This window comes from Phocoena sinus, chromosome X (genome assembly GCF_008692025.1).
Source record: "Phocoena sinus isolate mPhoSin1 chromosome X, mPhoSin1.pri, whole genome shotgun sequence".
Classification (NCBI taxonomy): Eukaryota; Metazoa; Chordata; class Mammalia; order Artiodactyla; family Phocoenidae; genus Phocoena; species Phocoena sinus.
The window spans coordinates 98,914,787-98,937,380 of NC_045784.1; the positions used below are offsets into that span (position 1 = coordinate 98,914,787).

Below are 22,594 nucleotides of genomic sequence, written 5' to 3' on the forward strand. Positions count from 1 at the left end.
GGCACAGGTGAAAATAAAAAACAGCATTTCATAGCAAATTTCAGTCCCTTTCTCAAAGGCCCAGGAAAGAAGTCCAACCCTTGTAAGATCAGAGGGATTTGCTCTGGTCCAGAAAGTCAATGACTCATTTGAAACATACATTTTTCTTTTAATCTTAAACTGGAAAGCTCCACTAAGATCATAAAGTTTCCTTGCTTGACTGAAGCAGCAGCATTTTGAGAGGAGGTAACTATAAACATTAATTTGAGACTTGCAAGCTAACATTAGACTTTGCTTTTTGTTTGAGGCCATGTAGTGGTTTCACTTTGCCTAGAGTCCCTTTAGATTGAGGAAGATAGGGGTATAAAAATGCAATTTCTCAGTCACGTTACTCTGAACTATTATGCAAGTAGCTGTGTGGCCAACAATGTGTTCGGTGACCTGCCTGATTCCCTGTGCACACATGCCTTCTTTCTTGCTTTTCTATAAAGGCATTAGTTTCCATGACTCGAGACAAAAAACATTATCAAATGGGAAGTGTTTAGTGCCTCTGAGAAGCTATTTTTTGGTCTCACTTGAGTTGTTAGAAAATAGGCCTGCGTCTCAAAAATTTGACCTTTTCCAAGGAGAACAGTAGTTGAAGCTACGAATAGATTGAGTACTCACTGCTTGAAGCTACTCTCTCCACTGATATGCAATTCATAAATCAAGGCAATATAGTACATTTGCGCTACATTTGGGGTCTTTGATCTCAGCCCCCTACCAACTGTAGATACATCCATATCTCCTGCTTTAGGACACATACACAGAGCTGTTACACAAGACATGAGGAATTCAATATTAAGGCAAATTTGATTGTAGTTCTTTTCCAACTTTTTATCCTAGTTCAAGTAACTGGGTCTCTCTGGTCCCTGAGACTTTTCTGTACTGATAAGCTACCAAATCTTGAGGGATGGAAAACCTCCTTTGTTCTTGTCCGTTATGACCCCAAGCTATATTCCTGTGACTGAAGCCCTATTACCAGCTACCAGACTTTCCTTGGTGCTATCTGCCAGCTTAGATCTTTGAATACCTTAACAGTTTATGGTTACGCTCTGTACACTTGGGAAATTCTTTTATCCATTAATATCACTATGTCAGGGAATTCCCTGGTGATCCAGTGGTTAAGACTCCATGCTCCCAATGCAGGGGGCACGGGTTCGATCCCTGGTCAGGGAGCTAAGATCTCTCACGCCTCATGACTTCCAAAAAAAGAAAAAAAAAATCATTATGTCAGTAGCTCGTCCATGCCATATGACTGTTATTGTATTTCCTTGGAGACCATGTTTCTTCTGTGTGGCAGGGTCTATTCCCATTACTTGACGTTTTCAGTTTCCCACAGTCTGCAGCACCCCAGTGTGCCCTGTATTCGTTAATCCTTTGGTTCCTAGTTATATCACAGAAAAAGACAGAATACACAGGAGTGTCATCAAAAGATTGTAGCTTCTGGGAATTCCCTGGTGGTCCAGTGGTTAGGGCTTGGTTCTTTCACTGCTGTGGCCTGGGTGGGTTCGATCCCTGGTTGGGGAACTAAGATCCTGCAAGCTGTACGGCAGGGCCAGAAAGAAAAAAAAAGAAAAAGTAAAAGAAAAAAAAGACTAGATTCAGATGCTTTCAACTTGTAGGACATTGGAAGACTGTATTTTTTTTTTTTTTTTTGCAGTGAAGATGTTTATAAGGGAAATAAAGGTGAAATCAGTATTTTGAGAAAGGTGGAGAGAATGAATTTTGCAAGTTTAGAGGTGGTAGAGTGAAGTAATTAGAATTATTTTGGTTGGTTGGAAATCAACAGAAAACATTCAGAAAAATATTATGCAAAAAAGGGAGAATTTGTTATAAAGAGGTTTCTCATGGAACTCATGGGTGTAAATGCAATTCATCTTGAGGAAGGGACTCTCTTGTCATCTCTGTCATTTTTATTTGTTTTTATTTGTTTATCTGCTTCATTCTCTGAAGATAAGTCTTATCAGATTTTAAAGTAATGGAACAGAAAATATGATCTTTTAAAAAGCAAATATACATCTGATCATGCAACTCCCTGCTTTAAAACCTCTGATGGATTTCCACTGCACTTGGAATAAAATCTAAAGTCCTTAACATGCTCTACAAAGCCCAATGTTATCTGGTCCCTACCTCCTTCTCTAAGCTCATTTCCTGTGACTTCTTTTTTATTCCTCTGACTTTGTAGATAATTTAGATTACTGCTTGGGGGTCTTTATATTTTCTGTTTCCCTTACTCTTTATTACATCGCCCTGTCCTACTTTTTCTAGTACATGTTATTCCTGAAATTCTGCTGTTCATGAATTTATCTGTTTATCATCCAATATCATCTCAGTTGTGAGCTGCATGAGAGCTAAGACATTGCCTGTTCCTTTCACTCTTGTCGCTCCAGTACCTAGTATTATGCATGACACACATTAGGGACTCAAACACTTGCTAAACCAATTAAAAGAGCAAGATGATTGAACATTGAGAGTCAGACATCAGCAGAATGACCTGGCATTAGGGAGAAAAAAAGGCATAAACAATACTAATGTTATTTAAAAATATACAGAGTATAACAATAAGCAATAAATAGTCATAATAACTCATATTTTTTTGAATTCTTACTCTCTGTTTGGCACCGTTCAAAGAACTTTATCTGTGTTAACTCATTTAATCTTCTCAACTGCCCTATGAGGTAGGTGTCGTTATGATCTCCATTTTAAATTTGTGGAAGCTAAAGCATGAAAATGTTAAGCCAGGATTCAGGATATAGACCTAGATAGTCTGGGTATACACAAAGTACACTTAAACACGAATGGTTATTGCCTTCCTTGGTTGTACAGCAACACAGCAAAACAAACTTGATTCTGGAGCAAATTCTCCTTCAAACATTCTCTAGCCAGTTATATCTAAGGCCTGAATATAAGTCCTAACTTAAAGGTTGGAATAAGTAAGAAGACCCAAGGGCAAATCAAAGTTTGTGAGAGGTGGGAGCCAAGTTGTTCTCAACACAAATAAAAAAAGTTCAAAAATTGAATTGACCAACTTTACGAATAGTGAAAATAAAATCACTGGAAATAAAATGTGAAGGTAGATTTCATTTTACTGTCTCTAATTAGTGGTCTTTCAGAATGAAGTACACAGCGCTGTTTAAAAAACACTGTGTGTGTGTGTGTGTGTGTGTGTGTGTGTGTGTGTGTGTGTGTGTGTCTGGGGGTGGTGGTCTCACGTTCAAGTACTTCATAGTTTGTCTCAAAAAAGGGCAATATTAAATTTTTGTGAATTTATAAGCATTCATAAGCATTCATCCAACCAGTGGAAGATATTTTTTTCTCAAGTAGAGCAAAATCAGTGTCATAAAAGAACTACTGAAGTATAAATGTTGAGGTTACTCTGACATCCAACAAACCTCAGACCGGAAAAAACAGAAAAAGTGTTTACCTTAAGGGCAGGTGAAGGGGATACAGAACCATCCATTAAGAGGGCATTAAAATGGAAATCTTGATTCTTACTGTGAAATGTTGAATACATTTTTTTTTTAACAGTGTGTGTTGTTTGCCACAAGATGGCAGCTAAGCAATTGTCATTTGAATATGGCAAAGGTAGGCAGGCAGTGTTGTGCAGAAATCCTTTTTATCTCTAACGAAATACAAGCTGAGTTTCAAATTTTGCTTCTAACAATATACACATTTGTAAAACCCATGGTACCTAGGACCTTGCCATCAAATATATAGAGAGCCAACATTTGGGGGGTGGTTATAGACTTTTAAAGTTATTGGGAGGATGGTATTGATTATTAGCCAAAAAAAAAAGTCCTGGATAAGGCTTATTAAAGTACAATCAAACATAGAAAGAACAAGCTATATAAAAAGATGTGCCATGATCTTGGAGAAGAATGAAAATGTATAGGTTGGATGAGGCAACCAAACTTCATTACAGCTAATTAATCATTCCAGCAATGATGCTTATCTTGGTTGTTGAATCAATGGTTCAGTAAACTGCATCAATTATTAAGAGACCCAAACCATGAGAGGAAAACCATTTTAGAAAGGTGCATCAGGCACAAAACATTGTTCTTTAAGCTCAGCCTTCTCCATGAAGTCCTTTCTCATTTCCTCTGAATTTGTATCACACCTGCTGCCCAAACCACTCCCTTTAGGGAGTGCCTGGAGCTATGGTGTAGTCTGTGTCTTTTGAATTTTTTTTTTTTTAGATTATAAAGTCCTTATGGCTAAGAAGTCTATTCTACTTTTCCATGCTAAGCATGCGGCTCACCTGGCAGAGTGCTCAGTTACAGAATGGTCATAGTAGCATGGGTAGTACAGTACAGAAGTTAAAAGTGTGGCGCCTGCGGGCTTCCCTGGTGGCGCAGTGGTTGAGAGTCCGCCTGCCGGTGCAGGGGACACGGGTTCGTGCCCCGGTCTGGGAAGATCCCACATGCCGCGGAGCGGCTGGGCCCGTGAGCCATGGCCGCTGAGCCTGTGCGTCCGCAGCCTGTGCTCCGCAACGGGAGAGGCCACAACAGTGAGAGGCCCGCGTACCGCAAAAAAAAAAAAAAAAAAAAAAAAAGGGTGGAGCCTGGAGCCATACTGCCAGAATTTATATCCCATCTCTGTGTAACCTTACTTAAGTTATTTAACGTCTCTAAGCCCTTAATTTTTCTCAAATGTAAAATGATTAGCGGTTAATATAAATAAAACATTTTAAATGGTGCCCGGTGGAAGTAAGTTCTTTATTAGTCTTTACTATCAATGATTCATGTCTTGGAGAGGCCCCCTAATATGAAAGGCCCGGGTTGCCTCTTGAGTTGCCTCCTGGTAGAGTGATTAAACCTGGTACTGGGAAACCAACTGCTCTCTACTGGTAAGCCCTCTGGTCACAATGACGCCAAGTAATGTTTCCTTAAGAGAAAGAGTTTCGTCATAAGTACCTGGAAATCCCCATAACCCGTTCTATAAGGAGTAGTTTGTCCTGTCATACTTCCATGAAGGAAGTTTGCTCCATATTGGAATTTACAAAGTTCTGTTAATATGGAGGGCTCTGCTCTCTAATGGTGAGGTTTTTTGTTTCGTAATGTGGACAACTTTGTTGAAATGTTGGTCCAGTGTTGTCTGTTGGACTGTGTCTTATCCCAGCCATATGATGGGATGGGTGGGGGGATCGGTGGTAATGGAAGGTATTCAATATTTGTTGACTCTTAACTTTTAAGCCTTGAGGTAGGACCTTTCACATACAGTATCACATGTAATTGTCACAATTACTAGTCACATTTTACAGCCAAGGAATCTGAGATTCAGAGAGGTGTGTAACTTTCTCAAGATCGTGTGACTAATGTTTTACCATGCAATACCATACAATCGTGGATATTGTATGATAGTGGAACCAGGATTTTAATCAAGACCTTTAGCTAAGGCACATGTAATTCTTCTTAAACTCCTTATATATTACCATGGGAAAGGTCAGGTCTCTCATCCTGTTCTAGTCAGTGATGCCAGCTCCTTTATTGCTTAAAAACAATGTACCAGTTCAGGCAATGACTCTTTGATGCTAATCTTATCGGTTTGTTCTGCAATGAATTCATACCCATGCCCCATGATATATATATATATATATATATATATATATATATATATATAGAGAGAGAGAGAGAGAGAGAGAGAGAGAGAGAGAGAGAGAGAGAAAGAGAGAATATACCACATCTTCTTTATCCATTCATCTAGTGATGGACATTTAGATTGCTTCCGTATATATCATGGCTATTATAAATAATGCTGCAATGAACGTAGGGGTGCGTATATCTTTTCAAATTACTGTTTTTATATTTTTGGGAAATATCCAGAAGTGGAACTGCTGGATCATATGGTAGTTCTATTTTTAATTTTTTGAGAAACCTCCATACTGTTTTCCATAGCGGCTACACCAATTTACATTCCCACCAACAGTGCACAAGGGATTGCTTTTCTCCACATCCTTGTCAACACTTGTTTTTTGATGTCTTTTTGATAATAGTCATTCTGACACTTGTGAGGCAACATCTCACTGTGGTTTTGATTTGCATTTCCCTGATGATTAGTGATGTTGATCATTGTTTCACATGTCTGTTGGCCATCAGCATATCTTCTTTGGAGAAATGTCTACTCAGGTCTTCTGCTCATTTTTTACTTGGATTGTTTGTTTTTTGGATATTGAGTTGTGTGATTTCTTTATATAACTTGGATATTAGCCCCTTATCAGATATATCATTAGCAAATATTTTCTCTCATTCAGTAGGTTACCTTTTGGTTTATTGATGGTTTTCTTCACTGGGCAAAATATTTCTAGTTTGTTGTAGTTCCATTTGTTTATTTTTGCTTTTGTTGCCCTTGCCTCAGGTGACAAATCAAAAAAAATTGCTAACATTAATGTCAAAGATCATACTGCCTGTGTTTTTTCCTAGGAGTTTCAGGGTTTTGGATCTTACACGTAATTCTTTAATCCATTTTGAGTTTATTTTTATAAGGTGTGAGAAAATAGTCCAGTCTGATTCTCTTGCATGTAGCTGTCCAGTTTTCCCAGCACCATTTACTAAAGAGGCTGTCTTTTCCCTATTGTATATTCTTAACTCCTTTGTCAAAGATTAAGTGACCATGTAAGCATGGGTTTATTTAAAGATTAATTGACCATATAAGCATGGGTTTATTTCTGAACTTTCTATTTTGTTCCATTGATCTATACATCAGTTTTTGTGCCAGTACCATACTTTTTCTGATTATTATGGTTTTGTAGTATAGTCTGAAATCAAGGAGTGTGATACCTCCAGCTTTGTTTTTCTTTCTCAAGATTGCTTTGGCTATTTAGGATGTTTTGTGGTTCCATACAAATTTTAGGATTACTTGTTTTAGTTATGTGAAAAATGCCATTGGTATTTTGGTAGGAATTGCTTTGAATTATAGATTGCTTTGGGTAGGATGGACATTTTAACAATATTAATTCTTCCAATTCATGAACATGATATATCTTTCCATTATGTCATCTCCAATTCTTTCATTGATGTCTTATAGTTTTCAGACTATAGAACTCTCACCTCTTTGGTTAAATTTACTCCTAGGTATTGTATTCTTTTTGATGCAATTGTAAACGGCATTGTTCTCTTAATTCCTCATTCTGATAGATTGTTATTAGTGTATAGAAACACTACATATTTCTGTATATTAATTTTGTATCCTGAAACTTTACTGAATTCATTTATTAGTTCTAATAATTTTTTGGCTGAGTTCATAGGGTTTCTATATATAGTATCATGTCATCTGCAGATAGTGTCAGTTTTACTTCTTTCTTTCCAATTTGGATTCCTTTTATTTCTTTTTCTTCTCTTACTGCTGTGGCTAGGACTTCCAGTACTATGTTGAATAAAAGTGATGAGAGTGGGCATCCTTGTCTTGTTCCTGATCTTAGAGGAAATGCTTTCAGCTTTCCACCATTGAGTATGATGTTGGCTGTGGGTATATCATATATGGCCTTCATTATGTTGAGGTATGTACCCACTTTGTTGAGAGTTTTTATTGCTAATGGATGTTGAATTTTGTCAAATGCTTTTCTGGATCTATTGAGATGATCATATGATTTTTATCCATTTTGTTAATGTGGTGTATCACATTGACTGATTTGTGGATATTGAACCATCCTCTCATCCTTGGGGAAAATTCTACTTGATCAAGATGTCTGATCATTTCAGTGTATTCTTGAATTTGGTTTGTCAATATTCTGTTGAGATTTTTGCATATATCTTCAGGAATCTTGGCCTGTAATTTTCTTTTTTTGTGTATTTGTGTCTGGTTTTAGTATCAGGGTAATGCTGGCTTCATAGAATGAGTTTGGAAGGCTTCCTTCCTCTTCAGTTTTTTGGAATAGTTTGAGAAGGATAAGTATTAAGTCTTCTTTAAACATTTGGTAAAATTCAACCAAGAGGCTTTCTGGTCCTGCACTTTTGTTTGTTGGGAGTTTTTGATTACTGATTAGATTTCATATTAATAATTGGTCTTGGATTTATTGTAATATGTTCCTTCTTCTGCCCTTTTTTCTCTCACTTCCTCCCAATGTAGTTTCATTGTCACTTATATGGAGGGAGAGGGTATCCCCAGTGCTTCCCATAGTGCCTATATAGAGTAGGTTTTCAAACACTGAAAGGAAATAGTTTCTAGGGGATGTCGAATTAGTTTAATGCCAATGAGGTATTGGTGTCTGTTTTCTAAAAACTGGTGGTTGAAAAACAGATAATCTCCATTAACCTCTGTGAGTTACACTTGAAATAATGAAACAATCATTACCTAGCAATTAATTGGTCAATACCAGATAAATTATTCTCCCACAGTGGCTTTGAGGAACATAAATCAAGTTGAGTTGCTTTGTTTCCATTTTCACCTCTGAAGAGCTAGGTCTCATAGAAGTGTGTTTATCCAAGCCCCTCCCCCAGACTCTCAAAAGAGGTAACACAGGGCTTCCCTGGTGGCGCAGTGGTTGAGAGTCCGCCTGTCGATGCAGGGGACATGGGTTCGTGCCCCGATCCGGGAAGATCCCGCATGCCGCGGAGCGGCTGGGCCCGTGAGCCATGGCCGCTGAGCCTGTGCGTCCGGAGCCTGTGCTCCGCAACAGGAGAGGCCACAACAGTGAGAGCCCCGCGAACCGCAAAAAAAAAAAAAAAAAAAAAAAGAGGTAATACATACGTAACAGTTTAACCTCAGTTATCAGCTCATATTGGTGTCTGTTTTGATTGGAAGTCTCCTGTTAATGACACCAATCTACACTCTTAACCATCTCCTCTTTCCATGCCTGCCCTTAGTATCTCAAGATGGATACAGAATAACTGAAATGTGAAGGAAAATTTCCAAGAGAGTTTCTTTGATTGTTTTTGCCCATGACTCTCCAGCTGTGGTAAACAGTTTGTGTTAAATTAATGAAAAATATTTACATTGTTACACATATGTAAGGGCTTCTAAAATAATATTTCTTTCTGAAACATGATGGCTAGTGTTAGAATTATTTCTAAAATGGAAAAGGAAAGCATTTTTAGAAATAGACCCTTTTTTAACCTTCAGAGTTATAACTACCCCCCAAGAGGAACTTAAACTAATCATTATGAAATCAATTTATACTTTCATTGATGGAAAATATCTTAAATAGACATTATCTTAAATAGACATCCTGCTGAGGACCTAGAGATAAGCTCATCTATAGAGCTGCACTGGTTTTTTAATTATTATTTAAATTAGCTAATTTTGTGCAGCATTTACAGTATTATTACTCTTAAGAAAACTCAAAACTCCATTTTAAACCTACTAATGTAATAGCTACTCTTCAGGGTAGAATAATAAAAGTCACCTACACAACTTGGAGGCTACAATCATAATGTGTTGTAGCTCCAACTTATATAGAAGAATGTTCCCCAGACTACCAAGTGGTGAAAACTTTACAGAAAAAGCATTTATTTCAAAGAAAATGATTTTATTTCTGATACATTTACAATTGCTTTCCACTTGTCCGTATTCTCTGGTCTGCCTTAGAGGATGGTCACCAGGATGTAAGCAATCAAACTTTCACAGTGTAAGGTCTTCAGACACAGTTTCCATTAGTTTCTATTGCCCAACCTACTCAGCTGTAGAAGAGGGATGAAATAAATACTGATTGGCTACCTACTTTGTATACAACACTATGCTAGACACTTAAGACAATACAAAGATGGATAATGTGAATATTGACCTCAAGTAGCTCACATACATATTGGGGACATGAAGTGTATGTTATCATGTTAAAATATGTGATACAGACAGGATGCCCACAAACTGGTCACCATGTTCAAAGAATGTATCCTAATATACTGCATTGTGAAATGTATTACAAGTCATTTGTTACCAATAATTTTTAAGTTGCTGAAGGTTCTAAATTATTTACTTAAAGCATAAGTTTGTTAATACTACTACTTCTATCACTTGCAATCATTTATATTTTTTGCAAGAAAAAGGAGTGTCAGTCGTGTGAGAATTTGGCCCAGTGACTCCTCAGCAAGTGTGCAGGTAGGCTTTCTTGACCCTCTGTCCAGCTCTTGCACAGATGTGAGGAGTATACATGACATTAGGAACAGAGAAATGGGGTGCAGAGCAGGGAAGCAAGGGTCCAGCTGGAATCTTGCTTATATCATTGTGAAAATATTTCTTTCTCCAGGAATTATGTTTCCATCTTTTAATTTTTCTCTCTTGGGTCTCTGTTGTAGCCATGCTTTCCAAGTAAATGACCCAAACACCTCCAATTACTTCCCAGTAGCCTCTAGACTGCTCTCAGTCATGATACAAACATAGCACAAAAAGTAAAAGATAGCACATAAATAGAAGGTGCCAGAACCATACTTGAGCACTGCATGCCTCTGCAAAGTTTGTGGTTTGTGTATCCAGTAACTACTTCCACCCCGGGCATAGTTCTGTGTGTGTGTCTGTGTATGTGTAGAGGGTGTGGGGAGGAGGGAAGATCTACATCAGAATCATCTGCTTCCTTCCCTTCTATTTACAGAAATAGTTGGAAGTATGACTTCATGGATTCCAGAAAGAACAAACATACTTTACCTTTGCAGGGGCAGTGTTTTCACAGAGAACGGTAAATGATCATTCTAAAAGTACTATTTGGGTCGGTTGAGAGAATCTCTCCTTATTTCATGAGAAACTGAGGCTCAGAGGAGTTAAAGCCTTGCCCAAAGCCATATGTCTTGTAGAATATGGCTGCTTGGTATTTTTCTTTCCTGTCCAAGTCGGTAGTGGAACAAATGGTCATTCTTCTGTAACTGTTGTTTTTCTCTTCCTCCTTGTCCTTTCTGTCTTCTCCCAACTTAACAGCCAGGCCTGGGGTAACGTCTAACAACAAAGTTCCTTTGTACTCACAGGTTTTTTGCTTATGGTATCAGTGAGGCACCTTGTCCTGCAGATAAAGAGTATCTTTTTGAAACAAAGAGTTTTTCCACCTTTCTCCTTGCCTATCTTTTTTTTTTTTTTTTGCGGTACGGGGTCCTCTCACTGTTGTGGCCTCTCCCGTTGCGGAGCACAGGCTCCGGACGCGCAGGCTCCGGACACGCCGCAGGCTCAGCAGCCATGGCTCACGGGCCCAGCCGCTCCACAGCACGTGGGATCTTCCCAGACCGGGGCACGAACCCGTGTCCCCTGCATCGGCAGGCGGACTCTCAACCACTGCGCCACCAGGGAAGCCCTTGCCTATCCTATTATATCAAGGAACAGTAGTAGAGACAGTTCACTTTCTCAAGGCCACCATACATTGCTAACTTCCTGACCACTGACGTTGGGATTTTCCTCACCTCAGTCTTGTCTTACAGTGCATGTCCTATAAAAGCAGAATTGTGAGAGGTGCTCACAGCTGAGCCAGCACTTGAATACATATGGCACCTTTCCCTAAACCTTGAGTGGCAGGCTCCCTGGGACTTCCTGGCTGGTGTTCCATTAACCATTAACCTTTATGCAATTTTCATTACTTCTCCCTGATCAGCTCACAAATGTGGTCAAGAAAGGCTTGCTTTGTTTGTAAGAGGGGAGTTGTTGTTTTCTTCTCATGTTTGGAGCATCTGTGTACGTCTGATATGCTGAAGCCACCTGCCTCCCCTTCAGTTTTATCTTGTGGGAATATGATTATTTAATATTTTACACAGGTTCAAAGTCTTTATCCAAATATCATCTCTGACATCTATCTTATTCTATCCATTCTATTGTAGCACATTACATATGTATACCTAGTGGAATTTCAATTCCACTAGGACCTGGATTCCTCCAGATGGATATAGCAATTTTGAAGTGCACAGGGGAGAGTGTCTATCACTGGAAAGTATCAGGGTGGGAGTGGGGAGAAACTAAGGGGATGATGAATCAGTTGAAAGCCTAGTGGATAGAGTGCCTCTGTCAGCCTCCCATCTATGCTCTTGAGTCTACAAATTCTGTCCTTCTTAGGAAATTGATCTGCACGCTTTTGCTCCTAATTGTTAATGGACTACATAGCAAGCATGGTATAAGTATCTCCCTTTCTCTATTTGTACTAAGAAGTCCTTTCTGTCTTAAATACCTGTAGAAATCTTGGTGGCGGAGGGGCCTGTAAGATAAGGCTGTCTTTAACCCCCTTACTAAGACTCAGGCTGTTTGGTTTTAATCCTAGGATTCTGGGACTGCTTCTCTTCACGTTGGAACAGAGCAGTCCCGATGTAGCCTGAGCAAATGGCATGGACAGGTGAATATGTGCTCAGGTGATCTTCAGCCAGAATAACAACTCCGCCAAGAATTAGTCAGAGTCCTATTGCTTATGGACAAAGAAGGATCAAAATGAAATCATCCAGAAGCTCTGAATAGCCTCGCAACAGGATGACTCAATAAGAGCATATTGGGTTTTGGAGCCAACATTTTGGAAGTTGGGCATTAAAACTGAGTGAAGGTTCAGCATTTGTGAGCCGAGGCAGTCACTTACTGCAGTGCATTGTGCTGATTGCAGGGAAAAGTTGATGGTGACAGCATGCTACCTTTCCCTTCTAATTGGCAGACAAAAGCATCAAAGAATAAATAAATATCACTGAGCCAGCTTGGAACTTACTGAACAGGAATTGCCCAAAAGAATGGAGGAGAAAACAGGCAAGGTTTCACCCAATTCATTCTCTGCTATGTTACTGTAAGTCCAAGTGGGCAATATCAGTGTAGTGGGTATGGAAATGGATTGTTCAGGTTGACATGTGGTACTGTGAGATACCATGAGAATTCTCCAACTTAGAATCAAGCCAGCATTCATTAAAGACAACTGGAGAATCTTTTTCAGCAGGCCGAAAAAAAATTCTGTGCTCCTGCCAAAGAGTTGTTAAATACACCTGCCCTGCTGGTGAATGAAGCAAATCTCGATGGACTGCCAGGCTTCTGACTAATTTATCACATGATAGAGCTGATAGAGGAGGAATTATAGCTGAATGGGAATACAGAGTTGTTGGGCTGTGTCCACATTGACAGCTCAACTAACTAAAGCATTTGCTTTGCAAGTAGCAAGGTTAGTTGGTACTCTCTTAATAGTCCAAATGTTTGCTTTAAAAATTGAAGTGGGCCGGCGGCGGCAGAAGTCAGGAGGTGACGCCAGAAGTTGGGCCGCGGATTCTGAACCCCCGTCGGAAGCGTCTCGCCAGCGCTGCCGTTCTTGGTAGACGGAGCGACTTGGGGGTTCGGGCTGCGCGGCGGCCATGGGGTGTTCCCAGGCGCTCGGGAACGCGTCTGTGGGCCACAATGTCGCACCCGCCCCCCCAAGCTAAGCCCTCCAACCCCAGTAACCCCCGAGTCTTCTTCGACGTGGGCATAGGAGGGGAGCAAGTTGGTCGAAATGCCTTGGAATTGTTTGCAGATATTGTACCCAAAACTGCAGGAAAATTTCGTATGTTGTGTACAGAAGAAGGCATTGGACCCACCACTGGGAAACCTCTCCATTTCAAAGGATGCCCTTTCCATCGAATTATTAAGAAATTTATGATTCAGGGTGGAAACTTCTCAAATCAGAATGGGACAGGTGGAGAAAGTATTTATGGTGAAAAATTTGAAGATGAAAATTTCCATTATAAGAGCAACAAAACCATTGCTAATGTCCGGGATGTCAGGGGATTTGCCAACTAGCAGACCTGGTTAATGTCCAGGCTCCTAAAGGACATTAGGGGTGCCTGTGCCTTCTTATCTTCATTGTTCCAAGATGTCCCCATCGGGGTATGTTGCACCATTCAAGTTATAAGAATGGACATCATGATAAAGAGGGATTACTGAGCATGGCAAATGCAGGCAGCAACACAAACGGCTCTCAGTTCTTCATCACCACGGTTCCAACTCCTCACTTGGATGGAAACACGTGGTGTTTGGCCAAGTGATTAAAGGAATGGGTGTGGCAAGGATTCTGGAAAATGTGGAGGTGAAAGGTGAGAAACCTGCCAAATTGTACGTTATTGCAGAATGCGGAGAACTGAAGGAAGGGGATGATTGGGGAATATTCCCAAAGGATGGATCTGGTGACAGTCATCCAGACTTCCCAGAGGATGCAGACATAGATTTAAAAGATGTAGATAAAATTTTACTAATAACGGAAGACTTAAAAAACATTGGAAATATTTTTTTCAAATCCCAGAACTGGGAGATGGCCATTAAAAAATACACAAAAGTTTTAAGGTATGTGGAAGGCTCGAAGGCTGCTACTGAGAACGCAAGTGGAGCAAAGCTGCAGCCTGTCACTTTGAGCTGCGGGCTGAATATCGGCGCTTGGAAACTGAAGATGTCTGATTGGCAGGGAGCAGTCGACAGTTGTTTGGAGGCCCTTGAAATAGATCCAGCAAATACCAAAGCACTGTACCGTAGAGCCCAAGGATGGCAAGGACTAAAAGAATACGATCGAGCATTGGCTGATCTTAAGAAAGCTCAGGAGATTGCACCAGAGGATAAAGCTATCCAGGCAGAACTGCTGAGAGTCAAGCAAAAGATAAAGGCACAGAAAGATAAAGAGAAGGCAGCTTATGCAAAAATGTTTGCTTAATAAGGAATTCAGTTTTGCTTAAGTATGCATTGATTGTATAAAGCGAATAAGACAATTTAAGGATTTTGTCTATTATGTATGATCCCTAATGTGATCCCTCTGAGACTTCAGTTCCCATTGTTTACAGTCTAGGAATACGTAGGGATTCACTCTTAATAGACCAGTGTCACAAAATATGGTGAAATTGATTCCATTTTAAATGGCTCTCTGCATTACTCACAAAGCATAATGGTGTCCAGCGTATTTTAAACTCCTAGACACATCTTGTTTGAATAAACAGATGAAAACTTAAAAAAAATAAAAATTGAAGTGCACTTCACTGAATCATGTTTAAGAAATGCAATAACTAATCCATTTATTGTAATTAAAACAGACCGCTTTTTTTCCAGGGGAGCTATTAAAATAGATATTTTCAGAACATTTCTGCTTCACTTTCACTAGGAAAATATTCCTGTTGAGGCAAACAGAATTTTGCCCATTTCCAATATGAATAAAAGTGGAATTGCAGTTGGATTATGGCAAAGGGGAGTTTAACTCTTTGTTTTAAATACATCTTTTACGTTTTAATTTCTACAATGAGAATGTGCTATATTTGAAATTTATCTAAATATATGCATGTGGATATAGTTATAGATGCAGTGAAAGTGGCGCTGAGTCAATGAGTGTAGAGGTTAGCAGCATAGGATTTTAAATATGACAGATCTTGGTTCATATTTCACCTGTACTATTTCTTAATTATATGGCCTTGGGCAGGTTACATAACCTCATTTGTAAAATGAAGGTAATACTACCTACCTTGAAGAATTGCTGAGAGATTGTGATAATGTCTGTAAAATGCTTTGCATACAGCCTAGCACAGAAAGGTGTCCAATTAATGGTTAGCTATTATTTGGATTAGTTTTACTTGTATAGTGCTTTATACTTTTTAAAGTTCTTTCAAGCTTTATTTTATTCAAATGTCTTGACAATCTTGAAAAAAAAGTCAAGACCAAAGGGAGAGGTTTCGAGGATTTTGGCACTTTTTCCTACTGGAATGGTCACTGATGTAGATATGCACCCCCATTCAGGATGCCTGTCATTTCTATTTCCAGTTTTGTTTAATGAGATCTTGGCTTTTACAGTCAGTACTTATCAAGTTGCAATGTATCATTTTGCAAATGGTGACCACTGAACTCACACATCATTATCCAGAATACTGGGATATATCCATGAAGTATTTTTAATGTTTCTGAAGAAAACAAAATCAATTAAAGTCAAGAGGTTTTATACATCTACGAAGAGAAGGCACAAACGTAGCCTCAACGGTAAACACTTAGGTTCATTCTAAGGAGGCAAGTATAAGGGTCCTTTTAAATGGCATCTACAGAAAGCTATAGTTGACCCAGATCTAATAGGGCATGCAAAAAAAAAAAAAAAAAAAAAAAAGCTCTGCTAACATTAAATAAAATAAACTCTAGAAAAGGCAGCAGCTATCTTTCTATTCTTGCCTTTTCTGGACTTAGATTTTATACATTTATTCTTTTTCATTTTTTACCTTTAAGAAAACTTCTTTCTAGCATACCCTTAGAGATTTCCCTTGTGCAAAAGGACTTGGATTAGACTGATAGTTCCCTAAGCATTACCTGGAGGACTTGCTAAAATACAGATCGCTGAGCACCAGTCCCAGAATTTCTGATTCATTTGGGAACTACTAACAAGTTCCCCGATGCTGCAGATGTTGTTGGTTCAGGAACTATACTTGGAGAACACCTGAATTCAAATAAGTAAGGGTCATAGAGATTTTGTATTTTTAGCTAATTAGAGGACAGAACCTAATGTTTATTTACCTACAGTATGGAGACTGAGTTTCTACCTACTGCATAATGACTTGGCAAATGGAACTTTATCAGTTCGGTGAATAATATCTACTATGTGTCAGGCACTATGCTAGGTGTTAGAGATCTAGCATAAACAAATTAGACAAGTCTAATGGACCTCATAGAGTTTTCATTCTAGTAAGGGGTGAAAGACAACAAAAAATATTGAAATGTACCAGATAATGATAGATCCTATGAAGAAAAATAAAATCAAGTAAGGGGATAAAAAGTGACAGAGATAGGGTACTATTTTATAAAAGGTGGTCTGGGGAATCTCTTTGAGGAAAGGACATTGAGTAAAGACCTGAAGGAAGTAATGGGGTAAGCCATGAGAATGCCTTGGGGTAAAGCTTTCCAGGTAGACAAAGGGACAGGCCCTGAGGTTTATCTAGAGTGTTTAAGAAACAGCATAAACGTCACTGTGGCTAGAGAAGGCTGAACAGTGAATGAAGAAATGAATGATAGGAAATGAGGTCAGCAGGTTAACAGGAACCTGGTCACATAGAGCCTTGCAGGCCATCATAAGGACTTTGGATTTTATTGTGAACAAGATGGGACTTGAGCAATACAAAAAAAAAATTAGACAACGTTTGGAAGATGGCTTGAATTTGTCATTTTAATTTAGATGATTTGATGTTGTGTACAGATTGTCATTTATGGCATTAAATTCTGAACATTTCAACATCACAAATTTCCCATTGTTATCCTTTTCCCCCAGGACAACTCTAGACAAGTCGGAAGTTTAACTTTTAGTTAATCCAAAAATTTGTTGAGAGTGAATGAAACAGATACCATTTCCCCCTAGAATGGTTGCTGTCATGTTTCTGGTATTTCTTTAATTTGCTTACTGTCTTTTCTGACACTTGTTTATTTTTTCCCACTGTATAGCACACACTAAAGAGCTTACAGACCTTAACTGGAATTTTTTCTCCTAGCCTATGCCAACTGCTATCTTGTCTTTTCTCCAAGGGATCTGGAAACTTGTACAATAAGAGAATGCACATTAGCTCTTTTCAAATACAGGAAATAGAGAATTCTGATAAGCTTAGAGATGTCCTGATAGGACAAACCCCTCTGTGAGTGAACAAATAATTAAAATGCGAACACTTCCACTTTAAAGTTTTACTCTTCTGATGCCCATTGGTAATGTAACAGTTTAGGAGTTTAAAAATCAACTGGTGGAGTCACAAAAAGACAAATGTTGTATGGTTCCACTTATATGAGGTATCTAAAGTAGTCAAATTCATAGAAACAGAAAATAGAATGGTGGTGGCCAGGGACTGAGGGGAGGGGGGAATGGGGAGTTGTTTTTTAATGGGCATAAAATTTCAGTTTCGCAAGATAAAAATTTCTGGACATTGGTTGCATGACAACGTGAATATACCTAACACTACTGAGCTGTGCACTTAAAAATGGTTAAGATGGTAAATTTTATATTACATATTTTACCACATTTAAAAATAATAAAATAACCTGGTTGAATCTGATAACACCAGTGGTGAAAATCAACTAGTAATACAATCCTTTACAGAATGATAAATCAAAATCAGAGTATAGATCAGACTATATCCCCTATATGGACTTCCATTTAGATCAATTAAGTAGACAGTTACTATCTATTATGTATATGGCAGAAGGCTAGTTGCCATAGATAGAGACAGGAGGAGGATGATGACTTATGCCCACGCATAACTTAGAGCTTAGTTGAGAGAGACAGACTCATGAGCAACAACAAAAAAAATGGAATGTTATTAATGTTATACTAGACGCCTAATCGGAGAACTTTGGAAACCTGGTAAGTTAAGGAAGGTGTAAAGAAGGGTGACTCCTAAATTTGGTTTTGAAGGGTGAGTTTTCATGTTGGACTAGGGAATGAAGATTTGTGGAAATAGCAAGAGAACTAAAATTAGAGCTTGAAGATATGACTGAATTGCTGCAATCTTGTGATAAAACTTTAATGGATGGCGAGTTGCTTCTTATGGATGAGCAAAGAAATTGGTTCTGGAGATGGAGTCTACTCCTGGTGAAGATGCTGTGAAGGTGGTTGACATGACAGGCAAAGGATTTAGAATATGACATAACTTAGTTGATAAAGCAGCAGCAGGGTTTGAGAGGATTGACTCCAATTTTGAAAGAAGTCCTACTGTGGGTAAAATGCTATCAAACAGCACCGTGTGCTACATATAAAACGTTCGTGAAAGGAAGAGTCAGCTGATATGGCAAACTTCATTGTTGTCTTATTTTAAGAAACTGTCACGGCCCCAGCCTTCAGCAGCCACCATCCTGATCAGTCAGCAGCCGTCAACAGAGAGGCAAGACCTGCCACCGGCAAAAAGATTGTGACTTGCTGAAGGCTCAGATGATGGTTGACATTTTTTAGCAATAAAGTATTTTAAAATTAAAATTGTTTAAAGTTAAACAATTAACATTGTTGTTTTTTTTTTAGACATAATGCTGTTGCACACTTAATAGATTACAGTGCAGTTTGTGACTTGCTTTATTGGATTTTTGCTTTATTGTGGTGGTCTGGAACTGAACGCTCAGTATCTCCCAGGTTTGCCTGTGCTCAGGTTAGGTAGGTTTCAGTGGTGGAGGCAATAGAGCATTGTAGCTCTGAGGTGAGACACATCAGGTTTAAGTTCTGGCTCTACCGTACACTATCCATTGTAACTTATGCAGGTAAGTTACTTAACCTCCATCTATTTCCGTTCTTTCAACTATAAATTGGAGGTGATCATAGTGTTCAACTCATCGTATCGTTGAAGGCTAATATGAGATAATTAATGTAAAGAACAAAAAGATGTTTGCATTTGTTCATATTAACAATGCATGTGTAGGCTTTGTCTTGATCACTAGGATCCCTGGGCTTTTCACTGATGCTTGTTTTTGTGTTTGGCCTAAACAGCCCCATTTCTCTATACAATTACAATCTGTTTTAGCCTTATTTTATGAATTCACTCATTAAATGAATACGAGCAAAAAAAAAAAGTAAAAAGGGAAGATTTTTTTTTTTATTAAGTTAAGTCTGAACTTGGATCAACCCATGAACTTCCATGACGGCTGTTAGAATTTTTAATAGTCAATAACTGTGACATTTTGGATGCTAGGGCTATGCCTAGGTTCCTTTTAGGATCAGGCAGTTGTTTCACTCAATTTCTGGTTGAGGGCTGAAATGCCTTTTGAGTGGTGGGGTAGGCAAGAGGTGAAGGAACTCTCCTCACAAAGGGCACTAAGGTCCATTCATCCATGTCCAAGGGGCCTAGTGGATATTTGTTGAACTGTACTTAGGACTAAAAAGCAATGAGACATACATCCAAATGATTGCTATCTCGTTGGAAAACTTATACCTAATTCAGTGTCTGTGGCATCCTCCCAATTATTTTTAGAACTTGTCCTTCTGTATTGTCTTCAGGAACAGTCACTCCTTCTCCCTTTTTCTCTTGCACATACACCACACCTGGATGTCATTTCATGATCTTGAATAGTTTTAAATTCCAAATGGTAATACATGGCAAGATTAGTTACTTTATTAATACTCTTCATCAAATTTATTACTGTTTGACACAGTCATGCACCTTTAAGTGTTCTTCTCAGTGCCAAGAAGGAAGCCAAAATATATAAACAATTTACACATGAAAGATTAGTTCCTGCCAAGGCAATTTCTCAGTCTGCTACTTATAATGAGAACTTAATTCCACCCTTATCTGTGTGCTGAGCTCACAATCCTTATATCTCCTTGATTAGACTTGGGGAGGAGGTTGTATCGTCATCACCATCATCATCATCTCAGCTTTGAAGATTAAAATGTTTTTTCTAGGGATCAAATTCCCCTCCGAATATAAGAATATTTTCCTATTAGGAAATTCAAAAAAATATGCTATAGGAACTGTTCATCAAACGATACCATTAAGTGAGTGAAAAGGCAAGCTACAGTGTGGGAGAAAATATTTGTAATCTACCAATCTGGCAAAAAACTTTTATTTGGAACGTATAAAGAACTCCTACAAATCAAAAAGAAAAAAGGAAGACAAACCAACAGAAATACGTGGGCAAAAGAGCTGAACAGACACTTGAAAAAAGAAGATATCCAAATAAGCAATAAACTTATTAGAGGATGCTCAACATCATTAGTCATTAGGGAAATGCAAAATAGAACCACAACAAAATACTGGTATACACTACTATGGTTAAAAATTAAATGGATGAATAATACCAACTCAGTGAGAATGTGGAACAACTGGAATTCTCACACATTGCTAGTGGAAGTATAAACTACTATAATCATTTTTGAAAAATCTTTGGTAGTAGTTAAAATTTTTAAAAATTATAGTAAAATATACATAACAAAATTTACCATCTTAACCATTTTTAAATGTACAGTTCAGTGGTATTAGGTACATTCACGTTGTTGTGCAACCATTTCCACCGTCCATCTCCAGAACTCTTTTCATCTTGCAAAACTGAAACTCTGCATCCATTAGGCAACAACTCCCCATCCCTCCCAGCCCCCAGCATCTGGCAACTAACATTCTACTTTCTGTCTCTATGAAGTTGACTACTCTAGTGACCTCACATAAGTAGAATTATACACTATTTGTCTTTTTGTGACTGGCTCATTTCATTTAGCATAATATCCTTTATCCTTAAGTTTCATCCATGTTGTAGCATGTCAGAATTTATTTTGAAGGCTGACTAATATTCCATTATATGTATGTACCACATTTTGTTTATCCATTCATCTGTCCATGGACGCTTGAGTTACTTCCACTCTTTGACTCTTGTGAATAATGTTGCTATGAACATGGGCGTACAAATATCTGTTCAAGACTCTACTTTTAGTTCTTTTGGATTGGTAGTAATTTTTAAAAAGCTAAATACCTTTCTATAACCTAACAATCCCACTTTTGTATAAGGAATGCTTATGTCCATAAGAAAATGTGTGCAATAACATGCATAGTGGTATTATTCATAATAGCACCACTTTAGACATAATCCAAATATCCTTCAGTAGTAGAATACATACATAAACTGTGGTATATTCACACAATAGTACAATGTTACATAGCAATAAACAGAACAAGAACATGAATTACTTTTTTTTGGTTTGTTTTGTTTTGGCCACACCTGTTTTGGCCACGCATGCAGGACCTTAGTTCCCCAACCAGGGATTGAACCCGCCCCCTCTGCATTGGGAGCTCAGAGTCTTAACCACTGGACCACCAGGGAAGTCCCGAGCATGGATTACTTTAAAAACATAATGCTAGGGCTTCCCTGGTGGCGCAGTGGTTGAGAGTCCGCCTGCCGATGCAGGGGACACGGGTTCGTGCCCCGGCCTGGGAGGATCCCATGTGCCGTGGAGCGGCTGGGCCCGTGAGCCATGGCCGCTGAGCCTGCGCGTCCAGAGCCTGTGCTCCACAACGGGAGAGGCCACAACAGTGAGAGGCCCGCGTACCGCAAATAAATAAATAAAAAAAAATAAAAACATAATGCTGAGCAAAAGACAGGTACTCAAGAGTATATAACGTATGCTTTTATTTTATATAAAGTTCAAAAAGTGTCAAAACTAATCTATGTTGATACTGTTTAGAAAAATGGCTTTTTGGGGGGGAAGAGTAATGACTGGTAGTTAGCATAAAGGAGACTTCTGGGCTTCTTGAAATGTTCTACATCTTGATTTGAGTGGTGCTTACATATATACATTTAATTGATCTGTATATTTAAGATTTGTGCAGTCCGTTGTGGTTATTCATCAATTTAAAAGAGGAATCTGAGCACACTTTGTTGAATGGCAGCATCACTGAGATAAATACACAAAGTGCTACTTTAAAGGGACAATATTAATATGATCATATTTGTTCTGACATGTTTATTAGAGATAAGCGTATTACTTTATAGTCACTCCTATTGGGTCCTATCCATAGTCTGCAATCCAAGAAATAGAAACAAGTGATATCTCTGGTGGCAATATCAGAACACAGTGATTTAGGAACTTATCTTGGACTTTGTCCTTTGTAAAATACCAAGTAGTCATTGTTAACTAGTTTAATGCCCAATAATAAAGAGCTCACGAAACATTTTTAAACACTTCCATTCCATTGGTTGTCTTTATTTTACCAGTAATTAAAAAAAGTAAACCACTGCCTTTCATTCCCTTTAAGGTTGAGAGGTGACCATC

General features: G+C 38.6%; 2 protein-coding genes across 2 annotated transcripts in view; one reads left to right on the forward strand and one right to left on the reverse strand.

Moving 5' to 3' along the window:
* The window catches only part of LOC116747970, a gene marked incomplete at both ends in the record, with an annotated part of 781,548 nt that overhangs the window by 165,882 nt on the left and 593,072 nt on the right, over positions 1 to 22,594 (reverse strand). The window lies entirely within an intron of this gene.
* On the forward strand, positions 13,282 to 14,564 carry LOC116747972 (peptidyl-prolyl cis-trans isomerase D-like). The gene is given in 3 exon segments (XM_032620674.1): positions 13,282 to 13,611; positions 13,785 to 13,881; positions 13,884 to 14,564. Coding segments are annotated over 3 exon segments (1,107 nt in total). The 3' UTR covers position 14,564.